The sequence below is a fragment of the Ischnura elegans genome, chromosome 2 (assembly GCF_921293095.1).
Source record: "Ischnura elegans chromosome 2, ioIscEleg1.1, whole genome shotgun sequence".
Taxonomy (NCBI): domain Eukaryota; kingdom Metazoa; phylum Arthropoda; class Insecta; order Odonata; family Coenagrionidae; genus Ischnura; species Ischnura elegans.
The window spans coordinates 73,888,125-73,910,756 of record NC_060247.1 but is presented as its reverse complement, the minus strand read 5'-3'; the positions used below and the strand labels follow the sequence as shown (position 1 = coordinate 73,910,756).

At 37.3% G+C, this 22,632-nt stretch overlaps 1 protein-coding gene across 1 annotated transcript in view; it reads left to right on the top strand.

Moving 5' to 3' along the window:
* Positions 1-22,632, top strand: part of LOC124174089 (elongation of very long chain fatty acids protein AAEL008004-like) — a 59,161-nt gene that overhangs the window by 19,542 nt on the left and 16,987 nt on the right. The window contains exon 2 of the mRNA XM_046553224.1: positions 22,274-22,464. Within this exon, the coding sequence (XP_046409180.1) occupies positions 22,274-22,464 (191 nt within the window). The remainder of the gene's footprint in view (positions 1-22,273; positions 22,465-22,632) is intronic.

Below are 22,632 nucleotides of genomic sequence, written 5' to 3'. Positions count from 1 at the left end.
AACTCCCCATCGATCCCGTGTGCAAAAATTTTTATTCAAGGCCAAAGGTCATAAAAAAGGTTTTCTGCATATTTTGGCCAAACGGTTAGTTTACGATAAAAATTGCTCAGACAAAAATTGTAGATCAGGTAATTTTCTAAAAAAATTGCAAGCATACTTTTTTCTCTAAGATTGACCTCTTCTGAGAAAAAGCCATTCGAAAGTTGGCTGGAGCTTTAACTCAGTCAGTTGTTACTTAACAAAACTCAGTGACTCAGTCACAGCAGAAAAACTTGGTAACGACGTAATAAAAGTAACAACATTGTCAATCAACAATGTGAAAATAGAACTGCATTACTTCTTCTAGCACAGCAATTAAAACGAATCATATAAATATGCTTCTACGAAAATGCTTATTCATATGGATATGCTTAGGACTGTATCTTCCAAACATTTTCAAACAGCCGTTCAAGCTGAACTTGTATTATGTCTATCAAGAGCAAGTCACGATACCCTAGACGTTACTTAACATTGAGGTCGTATTACAATATGGTTGGAATCTTCTTCGAATGCTGGATGTGACGATTTAATTTTAATTTGCGGGGTAGTGTCAGGATAGTGGATATAAGTTACTATTTGTACTGATTGAAACTGAGATTATTCAAAGGCTGTGAAAAGCTAACGTGCTCATAGCTGATCGAAAGCTGTTTGGTCCTAACTGAATGAAGTATTTAGCTAGTGCCCCATCAAATATGACTTTAATTGCACGGCAAGTTAAATTGTTCTGAACGGGGCTAGAAACGGCATGAAATAAATAATTAATAAGTATGAAAAACTTAGCTAATTGAATTTAAGGAGTAACTGCGCCAAACCAATCCTAGATTTTTTAACAATGGCAGTGATCATATGGTTGACTCTACAATGTTCTTATGCTTTATATTCATGGTTTTTTCTCTGTTCTATGAAAAAGTTAATATCACAATCAGAATAACAATGTGAAGATCAATAATGCTGATCACAACACTCTCCATCAGCTTTACCTTTTATCTGTACTTATGACTATTTATAACCAATCCCGTATACCAAGGATAGAACCTACTAATTCCTGATATTAGATGTTTGTTTTGGTTAGATTTGAGGTGAATAGATTAAGTCTGTCAAACGCTAATATTCCTCGTTTTTCATTCTATTCCATTGCTTCGGTAACTCTCATTCTTTACTTAAAAGTTTTGCTGGCGTGAATATACATACTTTGATTCCCCCAGCCTATTAACTTCTTTTTTCCAATGACAGACAGGTTATAAATTCCTACGGCTTTAAGGTGTGGTTAATTTATCATGCCATGTGTCCGTCTCCTGACAGCGTCATAAATTCCAATCACTTCATTTGTCTTTCAAATTTTTTTCCGATTCCACACTGCCAGCCGTCTCAAATCAACCAATGGAACGAATCCTCGAGTTATACGCAAGGATATTTCCTGCAACGATCTGTGGCTGAATATACAAATATTTCGCTATTCTCGTCTGTGTGGCCCAAGCTTCACTGGCGGGGGGAATTCACAAACACTATTGGTGCAAGATAGGCCGAAGGTTTAAGAGTCCAGCGAAAGGTGATGACCTTAACGCAATTATTGAACAGGGAATTTGGCTCTTTGGTCTCAATTGTGAAACGAAAAGATAAAATCCAAATGCCGTAACATTTTTGGGTAATATTTTTTTTGGATGCACTATGCATTTACCATGAAAACGGTTTTTATTGGGTATCCAGCCTTTTTGACATTTAATTTAATGCTTTGGATTTTAAGGACATTAATCAACTAAGGTTGAACGATTGTATGCGATAATAATTGTCTAAACAATCTAAACTTAATTAAACGAGAGCTTTGAGCGGTTATCAACAACAAGATTGCGCAATATGACCCATTTTTAGTTAATGATTTCATACAATTATAACCACACACTCTTGTCCAACCTCAGTTATTTAATGTCAATAATAAAAACCCGGAGTATTAAATATAATGTCGAAAAGCATGGATAGACAAGAGTATAAGTTTTCATGGTGACTTATAAGTGCATCCAAAAATGTTTACGTTGCCATTGCACAGTAAATAAGGAGTAGTGACCCTATGTTGATGGGCAAAATTTGCTTATAATTGTCTCCCCCTAACTCCTCCTGAGGTATTAAAGATTCCTCCTAAAACATCCCGTATAGTGGTGGAGAGGAAAGTCAGCGAGGGGTAGTTGTGGAATTAAACAAGAAGTTTGGCAATGTTGTCTCGGAGTCTTCCGTGGCGTACAGAAATTGTGGATTTCTCTATTTTCCGGGTTATCGCCGCGTTTCTTTGTCAGAGGTGACGACAGTTTCGCCAGGATTCCACCAGGCGTCTTCAGGTCGAAGTGGTGCTTTCGGTGTTTTTGCCGCGTATATATGTATATCCGGTGTTTTTGCCGCGGTGGAATCCTGGCGAAACTGTCGTCACCTCTGACCACGAAACGCGGCGATAACCCGGAAAATGGAGAAATCCACAAGTTTGGTAATATAGTGACAGGGATGGAGCAGGTTAGCAACAGAATTTCTTTTGGTAGAAATTGAGGCACGCCCGAACAACCTTGTTGGGGTTGAAGTGCAAATGCCGACTAGCAATCTTAAGGAGGGGGTGGTGGACTGGTTAGGAGGTTTTTGGGAGGACGCTGGCCTTGAATATGGTGCGGGAATCGTCCCTGCTTCTGCTGCGCGCACTAGTTTCGCTCGAAAGTCGTTGGTTTCTCATTCATGACGAACCAATTGAAAAATATGTGACATAAGTACTAAATAGATATACTGGGAGTGTCTTCATACCTATAGAATACCAAGGAGACCAGCGAACTATCTTCCAGCAGATGTTCCGAATGACTCAAAAAACGAGTCGGGTTATTCAAGCTTTTATTGAATATTGCAATAGTATTTCATTGTATGACTAATAACTTCAGGCTTTACTTTGTGAAACCTCTCCATATTGGAAGTAAGGAAATAAAACTTTGTAATGTTCACTGTCAATAAATTATGGGCACGACCCGGGTTTCGTAACTTGGTTACATCGTCAGGTGACTGATCTTGCATGCATCATACATTTATACACAAAGTACACAAATGACTGTGAGGACATCTATTGGAAAAGAAAAGGACTGGTTGAAAGAGCGGGGGTGAGGGATAAACACGGACTGAAATAGGGAGAGGGGAATATTTCAGTCCGTGTTTATCCCTCACCCCCGCTCTCTCAACCAGTCCTTTTCCTTTCCAATAGATGTCCTCACAGTCATTTGTGTACTTTGTGTATAAATGTATGATGCATGCAAGATCAGTCACCTGACGATGTAACCAAGTTACGAAACCCGGGTCGTGCCCATAATTAAATAACAGTGAACCTTACAAAGTTTTATTTCCTTACTTCCATTATTTCATTGCACCATAAAACGTACGTTATGCACAACTAATATCCTCTTCCACCATCAAATGTGAAAAAACTTTTACAAATAATTCAAAGCAGACTTTATTATAAATTAGTGAATTTTATGTTCTTTTCATTCCCTGGGAAATATCTGGGAAATGTCTGAATTCAACTCTGGAATATTATTTTGTGCTATTGTACATGCCAGCAACGGAAGCAATGTGCCTTTTTTTTAAGTTTCTTTGTCAAAGTTCTCTTACGTTGTCGAATTCTTTTTAATACTCCCTCTGTTGCTGGGAGTATAATGTTTGTGGCGTTTCTGGAATCTGGGATTTCCTTTTATACAACCTGTTCGAGTCTCCTTGAAAAGAGTAAAATATTTCAGTTTTTTGAAAAAAAAAAATTTCGAAACCGTTCATACTTTTGTAAAAGTGCTATTAATAGTTAATTTTGGCTGTATAAACTTTCCAGATCACCAGCACGGTATTATTTAATGTAAGAAAGGTTTGTGAGCTAATATTTTCCCGGACTATTTTTTATTATGGTGTGTTTTTCACGTTTTCCGCTAAATATGTGAGTTAAAAAATTACTTAAGCTTCATAGTTGAAAATACAGACGAAACATTCTATTATAATTAACGTAAAAAAATCAGAATAATATGCAGAAAAAGTAAAAATTATATCAGGAAAACCTGGAAATCTTAGGGAATCAACAAAAATCATTACGAGTGATGATTCCACATTTTTGGCCAAATCTGTTTATCTCATTTCGATTCATAATCCACGGTGGCGACTCATTAAAATTCCTGGGCTTATTTTTACGATATTATTATGTAAGAGACATTTTGTCATATCTTAAAAGTCAAGGAATATTCAAGGAAAAGTAAAGCGCATCTGAAAAATCATATTTATTACAGTTTTCGTAGCAGAAGAAGAGGGAAATTTTCCTTTGGATATGGAATGGATTTATTTGGAGCGTTACTCTTTCTTTCAGACCCCGTCAAAGACCCCGTTCGCTGCATCTTTCCCACGTAGCATTGATGAGGTTGATCCATTTGCTGGCTATTCAGCGCGGTCTCGCCTCGACCTGGATCACTAATGCTCCATCTATGTGGTGCGGGTTCGTAATTATCCGGCCAAAATTCCTGTTGAGGTCGTCTTATTTCTTTTTTTCTCGATTTCCACGGGAATCGTAGCCGCATTTTAGTGCTCCACGTGGATGCCTCAACTTCATTCGGTATTCCTCCTAAGCTGGCGGGTAGCCCCGAGAGAGGGGTCAATGATGAAGAAATCGATGAAAGTCAGAGTGCATTTCATCTTTCTGCTTCGATGTCTCATGGACTCTGTTCGAAGTGCTCGCTATCCCTAAAGTAACGGATAAAAATCAAAGGAGGAAATTTTTTATATCCTTCTCGTTATTAAATCACAAATGATAATTTTCATTCTTGCACTGAAAGTATTTAAATAATTTCCACAAAATTTTAGGCATTGGTAAGACAAAAGTTGAAAAAATTATTTCAAATACGTATTGTGGATTTAATTATCATTAAGGAGTGCCATCTTCACAAAGAAAACTTTATCAAATACATTATTTTGTATATATATATTATATACCTATCATTTACGAGTGTGATGATTATAGACAAATCATAATATTTTTTCAGACCTTGAATCTTCTGATATGTTCTCACACATTAATTTTAGGTGTTGTTTACAGCATCGCCTTATTTTTATCAGTCCAAAATTTACCCGTTGTAATAAAGAGCATACAAAAAATTGAAGTCCTTCATATTATTTCTGGTCGAGAGTAAAATATTGCGGATTCATTATTTTTTTATAATTTTTTATTTTCCACCGATTGATATAGGTTTTGATGAATACAATATTTTTCTCCCACCTTCCAAGGGACGTGTCTTCATACACTTGTATTTACTTTGTCTCGAAATATATACTACTCCTAATTCGATCCTAAAATACTGCTTTCTTCTTTGTTATTAAGAAATATCCGTCCGTTCATTATGATTTTTATCATTCCCTTCCCTCTTTAGAGCTCTTCAAATAATTAGTCTATTTCTCTATCTATCAATCATTCCTCTCATACGATCTCAAGTATCATATGTTTCTTTTTCCAACTGGGCCACCTGACCTATTTTACGTATCCACATGGTTGGTAGTTTTTTTTTACGATACGTGGCGTTTATTGTAAGAGGACATGCAATTTTTTCCATTGTGGCATATAGTCGCAAGTAGTTGTGAAAACTCGTTGTGTCCAACAAAAAATATGATGCTTTGAGTGTGTTATTAGCCGTGTGGTTACCAGAAACCGTTAATAAGACTATAAAACTATGTGAGCTGTCGTAAAATATTTATAGTTGTTTAAAAAAAAGGTTCGGTAGCGCTTATACGGCACATGATGGAAAGAATGCAATCGTAAACTACGTAAGTTAGCAAAGAAAGTGACATAACCATTCGCAATGCTTGCGGATTTTTACTTCTTCCTATTTTCACTTAATTCAGAATTTGGGTCGCTTGTTTTTCTCCCTAAAAAATTAAGGGTGCACAATTAATATGATTGCAACTCACGTTAAATCGAGACAATACTGCCGTTTCTGTTTGGGAACGACAAGTGGAACGAAGGAAGTGTTTTCAAAATGGAAATTATGCCCTTGAGAGCTTCATGCTATTGACTTATTTTTCACATTACATATTTCGTGTTTATTCAATTAGCCATCAAGTAAAAGAGTTGTGTGATTAATAAACACATCTCAATAATTTCCAAAGTGCTGTTTACTCTTGCGTTATGCAAGGGTGAAAGGAACGTGAAATCGTACCATTTTTTCATTAAAATGTCTCCTTTTACAAATATAGCTTGTGTCTCACCGCAAATAAGTGATTTTTCATGGTATAATTGAAATGTCACAGCCAAGCGCGCTGAGAGCACAGTTAAGAGGACTCCATAATCACGTTCTCACTCTTTCGAATGGTCCGTTGAGCTTTTTATACACCCTTCGGCTTTCAAATGCACCACTCCATTGTAAAATTATATTGTCGTTTGCATCGAATTTATGCCGTTATTAAGGGACATGCTCCCTATTTCATGGCGATGACAGAATGATACCAGCTTTTAATGGTCGCAAAACCTGACGTTGCCTTTGCGTAGGTGGAATTGTGGGTAATATGTATGATGCAGAGAATAAGTAGGTATTTCCTAAGTAGTAAAAGTAAATAAAAAATTAAGATTTTCATTGTAATATAAATATAAAAGTTAGTAAGTTTCTCAAAATCAGGGCATTACTTGACTCCTCAATAGCATCCGTCAATAATTTGATCATCTTCTTATTCTGCTGCTTCAATATTTCTGTCTATAGATTTCCATGCGCTGTCATCAAAGCATCAAGATGTACTCGGTCATATGGCCTAGCTGCATTAAACTTAACTTTTTACATTCAAATCTTTAATTTTGTAAACCACCGCAATTTCTAAAATAGGTAGCTGTCTTTATCAAGGTAAGGCTAAGACTCGTGTCTGAATCCTGGTTGCTACAAATTAGGGCGTGGAATATACTAGCAAGCGCGAGTTAAATTTATTACGTATATCTTTCATCTGTGTATTTCGTTTTTGATAAGTAACTTAACGAAAGTATTAAACATATACGTTATAGAAAGTACATTTATAAAATACACCCAAACCCGTTTCGTAATATTCTCGGGTCCTTTTTATGTATTGCGACTGCTTGTTGATAAATAGCAACAGACCTAATATTAGGCACATACTGCTGAGTGGTATATTATTTACAAATGGTGAACATGTCACAGTTGTCATTGATTTGATGGAAAAAGTGGCTTATCAGTGACGCTGTCTCGTAACTTCGTCTTGACAAATAATCATGCAATTCCGGCTTCAAACTCCTCCAGTCCATATCTCTCGTTTCATTGGGGTGTAACGTCGCTGCAGTGAAGTACTTCAGCAATTTCTTTCCTTAGATTCGTTCAACAAAATCCAAGCAAACATTAGTAATCCTTTTCGACCCAACAATCATCTTCAAAAAACGAACCCAAGACAATCTCTGACAACCCAAAATACATAACTTCGATCCCCTCCAACATTAGAATGTTGTATAAATTCATAAAAAAATCATGCAGTAAATTCATAACCAAATTCTTTTTTTAGTAATTAAAATTATGTCGTCGGGCGATGCAAAGAGTTATTAAAAAGCAGGTCGATAGGATAATATTTGGAGGAGGCCTAACGTCCCATTCGACGGACTGTGTGCTGAACTCTAGTACCTGAACTACCCCTCATAATTTTCAGTATACCCGTGGACGGTCCAGCTGCCGGTGAGTATATATACCACCTCTTCAGCGGCGATGATTGTACGCAAAGTGCGTACGCGGGACAATTTGACAATAGAAGTGTGAGACCAGTGGACCTTTACGTAAGGGACCAGTGTAACCTTGCCAGTGTTAGTGAAGGAGAATTAGAAAGACAGGCTTCTAGTGAGCGCGTGCTAAAGCACTCTAAAATTAGGAAGACTAAACCTAACCGGCATCGGAAGCCGGCCCTCATTGGCCCAAAACATGAGAATACCAAAAATACAATTTTTTGAAGATTTATCACAATTTTATCATATTTTTGTTGCATCAGTATGCATTTTTGTTCATTTTATAAGTTTTTTTGGAGTTCTTTTTTCATTTCATCATTTTTTAAGTTTTTTTTGAACAATTGTATGCATTTTTTGTTTAAGTATTTTATTTTTCATTTTCTTTTCAAACTACAATAAACACTTTTGAAAATAATAATAATAATAAAAAAATTAATATAATATTGAATGCAAAGACAGGAAAGAATTCGATACTAGCGAATTAATATTTCTTTGGCAGTCCTCACCCTTACATCGTTATTATTCTCCGACAGTTAAACTGTTGCGTACCAATGTCACTGTGAGTTCTTCTGTCAGATTAAAACGGTCTCAGGACAGATTTTATTGGCACTCTGGCCCCAGAAGCAAACTTTTAACCTCCTTATTTCTTTTGATTCGAGATCTATGAGAAATCCACCCTTTATTTTCCTTTCGGTTCCAACTCTCCGTTCCATTTAACTCCACTCCTACACCATCTTGTTCCTCAAGAGTAATCCTCAACTCATTTTCCGCCTTTTAGTGACTTGAGCGCCGGAACGGGTCCATTGTGTCGATAAAATGGTTTGAATGCCTTTCCCTCTCTCGTTCTCACATCGTGCTCCTCACGTCTGCTTCTTCCATTCTTCTTTCTTCAGCTCAGGCGATGAGGTGTGCGAGTTCGAGACGTACAAAGGGGTTTGCTTACTACGTCATAACTTTTGTTTTCTTACATTAATTGCAAAAACTGTTAAGTGTCGACATCCATCGGTCGATATCAATTTCGATCGTAGATATTGATTGCCGAGTGGCCACCTCTCTGGGAAACCTGGAAAGTCAGGAAAAGCTACGAAATTTAAGGGGTACATAAAAACTACAATAAGGGGTACAAAATATGGAACTTATTTGTTCTAAAGGTCAAGGTATTTTTTCTCATCCTCTGACGCATGGCTATGTATATTTACGTTAACTTGCACATTAAATTACTAAAATGTCATTCAGGCGGTAATCTATAACCTCAAAAACTCATTTTTATTTTATGAATTTTCTCAATAGTGTCAGGCGGAACATGATGGATCTACTTCATGACAGTTCAGAAAGGAAACGCAATAGCAGATTCCACAATTAGATTATCCCACAAATAGATTATTTATTGATTATAATATATTTTACAGTTATTTATTTTTTTCTGAACCATCAAGAATTAATTTGATTTGGTTTTAAAGTTATTATTTGCCTTCATTTACTTTATTTAATAACATTTGTATTTTCAATAAAGATGAATATTCTGTGAAATTCATATCATAAAAGAGCTTGCAATATTAAGAAAATTGTCCGAAAAGTTTGGAAAAGCCAGAATACTATAGCGTGATGCTTAATTTTCCGCCATGTTTTAAGTCGTCTCTCGATAACAATAAACAAAGGAGAGTGTACTAGGGTTCTTTTCTATGCAAAATCGAAGAGAAAGTGTTTTTCTCGGGCACTAATTTAAAATTTTGAAGCACGAGTCATCTATAGAGAATGTGCTGAGCCAACTCCCAAGTATGCAACTTATTTTAAAAGTAAAAGAAGTAAAATCTATTCGTAAATGTAAAATTTGTCTCGTAGAGGGCAAAAAAACCTTTCTTGCGCATCGAATATTATCTACAGTCTCCTCCCCTGGATGTTATAGTGATGGAAGAGATTAAGAACGTTAAGGAGGATTGTATCCAAAGAAAATTCGAGTCGAGTAAAATCCTTTGTGAGGAATTAAAATGGGATAAAATTTGCTCAGATTTATGGAAGATCAAGTCATGGAAGTTCGAGTTGCGTGAGTTTGACTTTTTCTTAACGGTTTAAAAGACTTGATCTTCATTCTAGACCTTTCTTTTATCCCCGAAATAACCCTACTTTTGATAGCTTTACACACCAACACACATTTTCTATTGGTGCAAATGATCCCAGTTGTCAGTCCTCTCCACGCGTAACCAAGAAGTTCATAACTCACGGGAAAAATCTCTTTTATCGGCTTCTCAAGTCTCTATTACTCTCTTCAAAACTTTCCGCCTCCCATGGCACTGTCTGAAACTCTTATCCTCTTCCTTACTCAACATCGTTAGTTCTTGGCTATATATTTTTTTATTTTGCCGGAGACTTGTTTAATATCCCGTGATATGCACTACATCGTTTGTCTTCCTCACCACCCACCTTGCCAGATTTTCATTTTACTCGCCTCCGTCAAACCCTTGCTCTCCGACAATGTTTTGTATCTACGATAGGCGACATTCTCGTGCCTGCAGCTGCATGTTAAATGTGACGTGTACTTGCGGGCCGCATTTTAAAATCCGCAAGGCCACGTCTTATGGAAAAATCTGTATTCTCCAGAGATATTTTCACAAAATAATAGCCAGTGTGCTTTTCTTGAATTATGCACACTATCAACACGTAATATATGTGCTATAAAACCGTTGTAGTATATTGATTGCGTGTTAATAATACGATTACATGTTACGTTAACTTACGATCGCTGACTGACCGATTCATTCCAATGTTTGGGGTGAACGAGTCGATATACGACAAAAAGTCATTGAATCGGACCCCTTCGAAAATCTTCTAAAACCCCTAGAAGAAATGGTAGAAACAATAAATTTTCTATCTATTACATTGTTGGCAACTTCCTCGATGCCTCTACTTTTTGGGGGTATTCAGAGTAAAAAAATCGATTTAAAAAAATGCCATTTTGCGGATTTAGACCACGTGCTACTTCGAGAAACCGGTTTTCAGACGGATCGGAGAACTTTAAGTGTTAAGAAAATCGCGCCATGTCACTGTTTCGTGAATTTTCTCAACGAGGGATGGCATCAGCGGACGCAGCCCCCCAGCAAGCGAAAACCAGTCCAATTATTGTTAATACCTTTGTAGCTACTGAAAATTATTAGCCGGGCGGGCCACGTAAAATTGCTTTGAGACCAGAGCCGCGGGTAGTCCAAGCCTGTCCCATGGCCTTTAAGATGCACACGTAATCACTTAACGCCAAGCTGTCTGCCTGGATATCTTCCTGAAAATGTATGGATGATCCTTTCCTACCTTAAAATGTTTTTATAGTGCCTGATTAGTAGCAGCAGGTGCAAAAATCTTCTTTGATTTTTCTGACGATATAATTCAGCGAGTGATTAAGCGAGTAAGGACGAGTGATTGAATTAGGACGACAAAAGTAGAAAAAAAATATTTTTTCAAAATAGGTATCGAATACTATCAAAGTTTTACCCATGAATACTTCCGCTGGGAACGATAGGAATATATTGGAATGAAGTGACCTCATAGCCTGAGCTAGCGCACGAAGTTGAGTATTCTTTTAAAGAATTACAGAAAATAATTACAGGAGGTAATATGTTACATCATTCCGTTTGAAACTACTGAGGGGCGATGAAAAACGTTGACGCATAAAATAAAATATTTCTTGATTATATGCAACTTAAAATCCTGTTGGCACGAAATAATTTTGCGCGATGATTTGTCGTAAAATTGCATTGGATGCTACCTTTTTCGTTTGTAGGTGAACAAAGCTGCAGTAAAATGACATTTCATTAGTTTTTCGGTAGAATCTTTGTAAGCAAAAGAACCAAGAGGAGATACCAAAAATGTGACGCGTAAAACAAAATGTCTCTTAAAAATATTTAAAAATATTCAATTTCAAAACCTATATGCACAAAATGGTTGAAGTGGTAATTTGTCATAAAATTGTGTTGGAGTCTACCTTTTTTGTTAAAATTTAATTAATATTTTAGTAAAAAGACATTTTCTTAGTTATGCGAGAGAATATTTCTTATCAAATGAACCAAGAGGGGCAATGAACAATGTGACGCAAATATATTTCTCAGGAATATGTTTCTTCAAATCCTATCAGCACAGAATAACAAAACGTGTTCATTCGCCACGAAATACATTTTTTGCAAACATAGATAATAAAAAAATCAGCACCATGACGTTTGATTATTTTGACGGTTGAATCCTTATTCTAAAAATAACCAGAAGGGACAGTAGCAACGTGAAGCATGAAAACAAAATTGTTTAAAATGCTTTACTTTAAATTCTATGAGCACAAAATAATCGGACATGGTAATTTGTCATAAAATTTCTACTAGAGGTAGACTACGATAAAGGCTTATTATTATTATTATTATTATTATAGTATTCTACCGATTAAGGTAGGTTTCCATGGAGTACGCAAGAAGTGATCTGGGAGCCTCCCTTTCCTTCCAGCACTGCCTTCTTTAACTCACAGTAAGGCCTACTCTCTTTCAATCTATCTAAAAATCCTATTCTTCTCCTTCCCCTCCCTCGTTTCCCTAACATTCTACCCTCTAGCACCATTTTCAACATCCCCTCACCACTAAGCACTAACTCCATCCATACCTTCTGTCTCCTCCGTATCTCATCTAAAAGCTGCCTCTCCTCGCCAACCATATCCAGCACTTCGTCGTTCCTTTTCCTCTCCGTCCATTTCACCCTCTCCATTCTTCTCCATGCCCACATCTCGAATGCCTCCAATCTTCTCTCGTCTTCTTTCCTTAGTGTCCACGTTTCCGCACCGTAGAGAGCTACACTCCAGATCAAACTCTTCACTAACCTTTTCTTTAAACTCTTACATAACGATCCTCTTAGAAGCTCCTTCCGGTTCATGAACGCCTCCTTCGCTAATGCAATTCTCTTCCTAATGTCCTTACTACTGTATCCGTTTTCCTCTAACGTACTGCCTAAATAGTTGAATTGCTCAACCTGCTCAAGTTTTTCCCCACCCATCTTTATCTTAAGTCTCACATTCCTCGCTCGTGATGCTTTACAAAACCGCATTACCTTAGTTTTCTTGTGATTAATCCTCATCCCATATTCCTCGCAACGCTCGTATAACGCATCCACTAGAGCCTGAAGCCCCCTTGCTGACTGGCTAATCAGCGCCTGATCATCCGCGAATCTCACTGATTTGAACATCATTCCTCCCACTTTTATTCCAGCTTCTAACTCATCCCATGCTTCCCTTACCATCTCTTCAGCGTACACGTTAAAGAGCAGCGGCGATAGAGGACAGCCTTGCCTCACACCTCGGCCAATGCTTGCCCACCCGGATTCTCCGTCCGCTACCCTCACTTGCGCAGTCTGGGCCATATACAGATTACGAATCAGTCGTCTATCCCTCCAATCTACACCTATTCTCTTCAGAATATCCATTAACTTTACCCAGTTCACTCTATCAAACGCTTTTTCAAAATCCACGAAACACGCATATACGTCCTGGTCGTATTCTAGGTTCCTCTCCACGAGGGACCTCATTATTGCTATTGCATCACGAGTTGACTTCCCCTTTCTGAAACCAAATTGATCTTTGCCCAAATACTCGTTTGCCCTCGCCTCCATTCGTCTGTTCAATATCCTCAGCACCACTTTCGCCGCATGCGATATTAAGCTGATAGTCCTATAATCTCCGCATTCCACAGCCTTCTTCTTTTTCGGAAGCGGAATTAAAACCGTCTTCACGAAATCTTCCGGCCAGCATCCCTCCTCATAGATCCTGCGCACTAGTTCGAAAAACCTATTCTTACCTTCCTTCCCTAGATTCTTCAGAAGCTCACACGGGATATTGTCCACGCCTACTGCTTTCCTAGCCTTCATATCACGAAGTGCTCTCTCTATTTCCGAATCTGATATCCCCGGCCCAAGATTATCCTCCTCCACTGCACTTTCCTCCTCTAGAGTCAATCTCTCTGGTCTGTTCATTCCGTCATACAGGTCCTCCACGTATTCCTTCCATCTACTCTGTACCTCTTCTCGCTCGGTTAGCATCCTCCCATCTTTAGCCTTAATTTTAGACATGGCTTGTCCTCTTTTGCCGCCCGATAGCGACTTAACTTTGGCGTACAACGCGCCTATTTCTCCATCCTTCTGGAACTTTTCCATTTCCTCACACTGTCTTTTCCACCAAGCCTCCCTTGCCCTCTTAGTTTCACGTCGTAATCGATTATTCAGTTCCCTATACATTCTTTTTCCCTGTTCCGTGTCCACGTTCTTCCACTTCCTCCTCTTCTCCATTTCATTTACCATTGCCTCCGTTATCCACGGCTTCCTTATCCTTCTACTGTCAACGTAACCAATTGACTTCTCCGCCGCTTTGACTATTCCCGTTTTAATATTATCCCATCTTTCCTCAACAGTCTTAGTACTTTCAATCTCCCGTATACTAATGTCCACTAGTTCCTGATATTCTCTCCTCATACTCCCCTTCAGGGCTTCTACGTTCCATTTCTTCGCCTTCCTAACTTTCATAAGTCTTTTGAATCTTACATTGCATTTCATGAGTACTAGATTGTGGTCCGAATCCGCATCCGCTGCGGGGAAGCTGCGCGAGTTTTTCACACTATTCCTAAACCTCTGTCTTACCATAATGTAGTCTATTAAATATCTCCCCACATCCCCTGGACTTTTCCACGTGTACCTTCGCCCTTTATGATGATTGAACCACGTGTTAGTGATGAATAATTTATTTCTCCTACAAAATTCTGCTGCTTTCTCTCCCCTGTCGTTTCGTATTCCTAGACCAAAATCTCCTATTTCGTGCCCATCCCTCCCTTCCCCCACTGAGGCATTCCAGTCCCCCATCACTACCAGATTTTTCTTACCCGGTGTGTCTCTAATTATTTCCTCGAGCTGTTCATACACCTCATCTACTTCTTCTTCGCTATGATTGCTAGTGGGCATGTAAACTTGGACCACCACAAGGTTGGTGGGCCGCGCCTCAATTTCTACCACCAGAATCCTATCGCTTACCTGGTCTATACCTACCACACGCTTACCCATCTTCCCGTTTAATACTAAAGCTACCCCTCGCTGGCTCTCTTCCCCTCCACTATATATAACCCTATACCCATCACTCCAATAGTCCCCGCCATCCCTCCACCTCACCTCGCATAATCCTAATATATCTATCCTCCCTTTATCCATTTCCCTTTTGATATTTTCTAACTTTCCCGCCCTCATCATAGTCCTCACATTCCACGTCCCCACATTTATAGCCGACTTCTTCTTCTCCATCTTCTTGGTCTTCTTTTCTTCCTTCTCCATTACTGCTGCAGCTGATGATGATGATGATGATGATAAGTCTCTGCAAGGATTTCGCATGTTGGCGACCCCGAGGACCTTGCCGACCTCGCTGCCGTGCCCGACACCCGCCCTTTGCGGACGGGTCCCGGGCGATGAGATTCCGAGGCTCATTTGGTTGTACTCCATGTGCTCAGGGAAGAGATAGTTGGTAGGGTTTCCCACTTCCATTCCAACAGTGTTTTTTACGTGACACCATCACGTGGACTACCTTTCGTCTGGCTCCTACCCTTCGACCTATCTGGCATGGGTGGCCCTACCGGGAATAATTTAGAATTAATCCCGCCAGTGCAGCTCTAGGGGTCATAGGAACGCGCAAGCCTTTCCACCGCGACAAGGTTGTAGCCCAAGGGAAAGGATAAAGGCTTATAGTTAATAAAAATTTCAGTAAAATTAAATGTTCTTATTTGTTACTAAAAGAACCAAAAAGGCCGATAAAAATGTGGTGCACAAAAAAAAAAAAAAAAAATTTCTTAAGCACAAAATAATTGAACGTGTTACTTTGCCATAAAATTCCTTTGGAAGTCTACCTCTTTCATTTATAGTTAATAAAAGTTCCAGTGAATTAAATACCTAGTTTTATGGTGCAACCTTTAATCTAAAGGTTAAACCTCGTTGGGAGATAAAAAATACATTTTAAATGAAATATTTCTTTATAATGTTTAACTTCAAATCCTAAAAGCACGAATTTATTTAACATGGTGATTTATCATCTAATTACGTTGGAGTCTACCTTTTTGGTTTATAGATAATAAAAATTATAGTAAAATTACATTTTTATTTTACGCTATAATATGTTATTAAAATAACCAAGAGGCACAATAAAAGTGTGGCGCATACAACAAAATATATTTATGAAGCGCAAAATAACTAAACGTGGTAATTTGTCCAAAAAATTTTTAATTTTACCTTTTTCATTTTGAATAAATCAGGATTTAACAATAATGATATTTTCTTGGTTTTGCGGTTGAATCTTTAATCTAATATAATAAAAACCCGATTGTCGATGAAAACTGTAACGCATACAATAAGATCATCATCATAAGTTAACCATCCTAAGATTGGTTTGACGCAGCTCTCCATTCCTCTCTCCTATCCGCTAATCTCTTCATAGCTACGTATTTCTTCTCTTTTGCGTCATTTATAACCTGTCCTATATGACGAGTTAACGGCCGTGCCCTGCCCTTCTTCCCTTCCTCTTGTCCTTCCACGGTTGTTTTCATTACGCCATCATGTCTCATAATGTGGCCAACTAAGCTATCCTGTACTCTGCTTAAGGTTTTTAAAAGACTTCTCTTTTCTCCCACTCTTCCCAGCAGTTCCTTATTACTTAATTTTTTAAATCGAATAAAAAATAATAGTGTAAAAACTTACTTTAATATATAAAATAATAACTTAATCAAACTGTTACTTAATTTGCACGAAAATAACAAAACAATATTTCTGGAATATATTTAGCTTTAAATCCTTTTGCACAAAGTAATTGAACGTGGTAATTTGTCATAAAGTGCGTTGGAGGCCAATAGTTAATCATAATTTCAATAAAATGGCATTTTCCTGGTTTTGCGGTTGAGTCTTTAATCTAAAAGGAAAAACCTCGATGGGCGATGAAAAATGTGACGCATAGATTGAAATGTGCCATCGGCTACGTAAATCAATCAAAGGCCACTTCCTTTCAAGGCACTCTCCTCCCCACCCAACCACCGCTCTCCTTCCCTCTTCTGGAAAAATCCTTTCTTCGGCTTCCCTACCACTTTCTTCCGCCTCCTCCTCCTCCTCGCTTTCCTCCCAGTCCTTATAGATTCTTCCCTTTCTTCCTTCCCACCGCCCAACTGAACCCCTCTTCAATTGCCACGCCCAGAAATCGCTCGCATGCCTCACCCATCGAAAAATTCCCCCCTCGAAGTAAATAGAGAAATGAAAAATATGGGAGGGTGCCCTTTCAAGTTTTCCGAAAATCGATCTGCGATACGAGAAATTTATTGATTTCTAGACAGAGCTGTGTGCTAAGTAAATTGGAGGACTTCGCCATATTATTCAAGCCAACTATTATTTTAGAAGTAACGCAGGCATTCAGGATGTAGTGGCATCTTAACTTATTGATAAAGAGATGGCACTTTTCCATAAATTCATTGAATAATGCACGACGCGTTACAGCTATTCGGTCATTGCCAGGCACACTGCGTACTTGATAAAGACATAATTGGAGGGTGGAATTGTGCAGGTGATTTCATAAAGAAATATCGAACACTGAAACGCTGTTTACTTGATAATGACATAACGCGTCTACGTCATTCAATAAATTTGTGGAAATATGCCATCTCATTATTATTTTGCCAACTATTATAATATAGATTATTGCTTAGTTGTTTGAGTATAGTAGTATCCTAATGTTTCAAATTCTAAAGAGAAACCGATAACGGCCAGACAAATTTTTGTACTAAGTCTAAAGAATGTTCTCGACTCCTCATACAATTAAGGAAGCACCGTAGAGATATAAAGTTTGTCATTTCCTTGGAAACTGCCTAACTCACAAAAATATACTTATATTCAAAGTAATTTCGTGGCCATCTTACTCTAGTTAAGAGAAATTTTGCGGCAAAAGTTTATTTTATTTTTGATTTTAAGCATCAAATAATTATTTAAGATCTTACAGAAAATATAGTGGTGTTAACAAAATCAAACTAACGATACTACTTTTTCAGCCATGCGAATAGTAATTCAGTATTAAAGTCAAAATATAGTTGATGGCGAAACAAATGGCTGGATAGGATGGAGAATGTGCTTGTTTAAATTGATATTTACTGAATAATTTGCATACTGTCTAATCTATCTTTAATATTTATCAGCTTCATAAACATATGCTACCTTTTGGAGATATCACCTGTGTAAGGAGACATTGTGAAACACCGTATACAAATATTTGAAATAAAGTACATATTTGAATTGTGTAGTCACAGAAAAATACGCAAAAAGTAAAGGTAATCGATTCAATTCTTTTGATTGATTTTTACATCAGTGGAGCAAAACTATATAAAACATACTTCTCAGCAACTTTTGGTTGATGAGGTTGTGTCGGTCATGGATGAGGCTGATTTTTGGATTGAAGAATGTGCAGATGGTATCTTAAAAAAATAACCTAGGACACTCCTCCGACTTTTCCTGCATCTTGCTATTCCCCTGGCGTCATTTGCTCGTGTAGGAAGTGATAAACTAGCTTTACTTCGCTTCGACCCCCATTTTCTTTTCTATCAATAAAGATATAAATTGATCAATGAATGGTTAGAATCCTTGAAGCTGACAGGCCACTACGAAAAATGTCCTCGTATGTCAATATATCTGCTGGATAATGTATTTTACTCCCAAATACGGCACGCGTATGGCCTCTAAAAATTTATTCGCTGTAGTATTTTAGTAAATACGATAAGAGAAAGAGGAATGTACGCGTCAAACATTCAGAGCTATACGACTCTAAATGGTGTTACATTTCAAATTCACTCGCCTATATGTCAAAATAGTCACGATCACTATTTTTTTCAATAACAAATATGACATTTATCGGCATTTGCCATTCAACATAAAAAATACATGGTCAATATAATATAAAATATAACGAAGTTTATTTTGAGAGAAAATAATTCATTTCATTCATTTATTATGCATCTCTTATAAATATTCGCCACAATTTGGTCCTGCTAAGTCCGCGAGGACTTGTCAGCGGGTGCCAGTGTTTGCAAAGTTCCTCTGTGGCAATGAATTATCATTTTATGTCCACAATAAAATTTTTACATTTATTATAGTATCATTTTTTTTATTTTTGTTGAACAGTTAACTGTTGGTTTATCTGATAATTTATTTCAACAGCCATTCCTTTGCCTTTATTCTCTTCATTTATATCATTCGAATATCTTTAGCTAATTGGTTCAACAGGCTAGGTTTTTGGACAGACCTTGTCTTTCCTCCCAGATTCATAAATTTTGGTACAATATTTATAATTAATATTATTAATACTGGTTATTCAGGAAATATTCCACAGTCAAATTCAAGAAAATATATCCTTTTTCATTGAAAAACATTTAAAAATACGAATGGGAGAGGAAAATAAAACTTCAAAATAGCATTGCATTGAAAACGTTAAATTGAACACGTATGCACCACCATGAGTGCCACCTCCTTTGGGGGCCATAAGAGTGAGCGAGATACAAGAAGGAAAGGATTATAAAATCTCCTTTAAACTACAAATATGTAAAAAAATGGTGGTCTAAAAGAAACTTGAATGGTGATCGGTAAAAGGCTGTCGAACTCCACTGTTCTCGATTATACAAGCATCCATTTTTATCTGTAAGGTAAGTTTCATAAATATAACCGTGAAATGGTTGTTGCAGGTGCTTCAGGTCCCACTTACTTGTTAGTACGAATATAATGTGTATAATAGGAACACCGTGGTGTCCTTTGTAGTGAGCCGTGGCTAATTGTGCATTTGATTATTATGTGACTTTATTTGATGATAGAATTGCTATGAACTGTGTAACCAGTTCCATATCGTTTTATTTGTCATTGGTTAGTGAACTTGCTGATAGGAATTCTGATATTTAAAAGGTTTGTACCAAGAAATATCAATACCTCCTGTCCTCGCCTGCCAATCCGTAGGTCGTGGGTTCGAATCCCGCCTGGGGAGGTGATCCCTAACCAGGGCATGGATGTTTGTGTTGTGCTTTGTTAATGTTGAAGAACCCGTTAAAAAGGCCGCAATGTGCTGTTTACGGGGAAGTGGGAAAAAAAAATACCCCTTACACTAATCCTATTTGTTCACCAACTTAAATAATATATACGAAATAAATAGGAATTACAATTGCCCAAAAAAGTAAAATATTGTTTGGAAATAATTGCAAATGTGATTTTACTTACATGACCATTATATACCAGAAATCAACGAAATATGCAAGCAGTGAACTTAATGGGCAAGAGTTTAGTGATAAATGTAAAAAAATTGATAGTTTATGACTTAGTATGGTTTACTTAACGAATTTTGCACATTCAAACAGGTTTGAATAAAAGGATCTCCATTAAAATAACTCCTTTCTCATCGAAATGCATCATTTAAAAGGACAAATGTGAGGGAAAATCAAATTTTCAAATAGCGAAGCATTGAAAACGCTAAACTGAAGTCAATAATTTTCGCATGTCATAAGTCAAATGAATAAAGGCATACGGCCGTTGTACTTGTCTGCTATAGTAGAAGTTAACTTAAGAAATTGATGGTACGTATATGCTAAATAAACCACAGATTGTGACGCGTAGAGTTAAAAATGAGCATATTTGGCCATGCTGTGGAGTACACTGTTACCTCTTTACCTTTTGTTTGCCAAATAAAATTTTTAATACTTTATTATTGAGGTTTTAGGTTCTAAGATGCTACTTTCCAAACTTTACTCGTAAATTTCGTGATATCTTTCACGTAACATCGAAAAATTTCCCAAATGCTAATTTCCTTGAATTAATTATTGGTTACAACATCACGAGGATAATGCCAAATATGCGACATGATATAAAGCATTAGACACCAAGTGCACGGACCGAAACTCGATTTCCGTGGCTTTTCTGAGAAGACGTTGCTCCAAGGGTAGAAATGAAATTCCTCATCGCAGCTTATTGAATATTTCAGGTGATGTCGCGACCTTTTATTATTGACTTTTACTCCGATTTAATTTTTTCCCTTCTGATTGGAAGAGAAAACCTCTACCTCTGCCTCCTTCCCTTGCTCTGAACCAACCTGTTTGTTATTCGATGAAATTTTGGCTGAGGTGTACCCAAAAGCCACATTCCCCTCGGCGTGAGGGAAAAAGGAAAATTTCATATTGTTGGAATTGATGACTGAACTTGAGGCTTTCATTTGCAAACTTTGTTTTTTTTTCTCCATGGTAATAGGACAAGTTCTGATACCAGGAAATGTAGCATTTGCTAGCGTTTCGTTTTAACCCTAACAGTGCCAACCTATTTCATGTGTACTATGATGACATTGCCACTTTGCCAAAAAAGGTACTAGTTGAAAACATCAGCGATGACTGGAAAATTAAAAAGGTGATATTAATGCTGTTTAAATCTCGGGGTTTAGGTCTAAGAATGATATGCAAAATATTTGGAAACGTTTCTACATATTTTTATGTATCTTCTTCAGAGCTTTTATTGCAAATGTTTACAATCAGTAAACAAATCTTATTTAATATAAGATACTTGCCAACATTTCGATATATTTTTCGTACCCTCTTCAGGGCTTTTTTTTTTGCAAAATTCATTCAGTAAAAATGTTTTTGCAAAAAGTCCTGAAGAAGGTATATTACAAATAGGTATCGAAACATTGGCCAATATTTTATATTATATCATTCTAATCAGACCTTTACTCCGAAAAGACAATCAACATTAGATAGTTGAGGTCAAGAAAAAGAAAAAAGTGATATTAATATAATAAGCTCTTATAAAAATTTTTTTTTTTAAAACCAGCCTTTATATTTAGATTACAGGGGATGAGCAACGTTTATATATGACACAAAGCAAAAAAACTCAGTGACCCTGAAAAACCAAAAGTGACGTATTAAAAAAGTCACTATATTTATTAAATTTTCAGTGAATGGTAAGCCCCCTATGTTTCAAAATGCCACCCCTATGCTTTTAAATGCCTACCCCTATGTTAAAAATGCCACGAAACACGAAAATCGACCATTTGGAACTTCTTAGATCAAAAACATGTTTTGGGGGGGGTTGACTGGGGGGTGGTTAAAGGGGGGTTGGAGAGAAAAAGTTATATTTTCATGTATTGTCATCGGAAATGAAGAAGTGTGCAAAATTTCAGCGTTTTTGCTTCACAGGAAGTGAGTCAAATTTGAGTTACAAGATTTGTACCAGACAAACAAACAGACAAACAAACAGACAGGTTGGTGAGTTGATATAAAGGCTGGAAAAAATAATCAATTCAGCGGCTAAGCTCACGAAATCGTTAGGATGCGGTAATTACCCTGACCATGGGTGCATGATACCCGACTTATTTGGTGTTTATCTGGCTTACATAAAAAATCGAAATACTATATTAGTCATTTTTTAATTTCCATTCTTTGTTTTTTCCAGACGATCGTGTGAAAGAATGGCCTCTAATGGGAAGTCCCTTCCCCACACTCTTCATGTGCATCTCCTACGCTTACATCGTTAAGTACGCCGGACCCAAGTTCATGGAGAAAAGGAACCCGTACGACCTTAGGAAGTTTCTTTTCTGCTACAACGTGTTCCAAGTCCTTTTCAACGGATGGCTTTTTTGCGAGGTGCGTGCCTTATCCCCATAGGTCAGGATTTTAAAAATTGCACTGCCCCTCGTTCGCCTCAATATATCGTACGTGCTAGGTATGTTGAGGGCCACTACTGTCTTTATATGTACTCTTTCGAGGCAGCCTATCTTGCAATCATGATATTTATACCTTGTTTCAATTCCT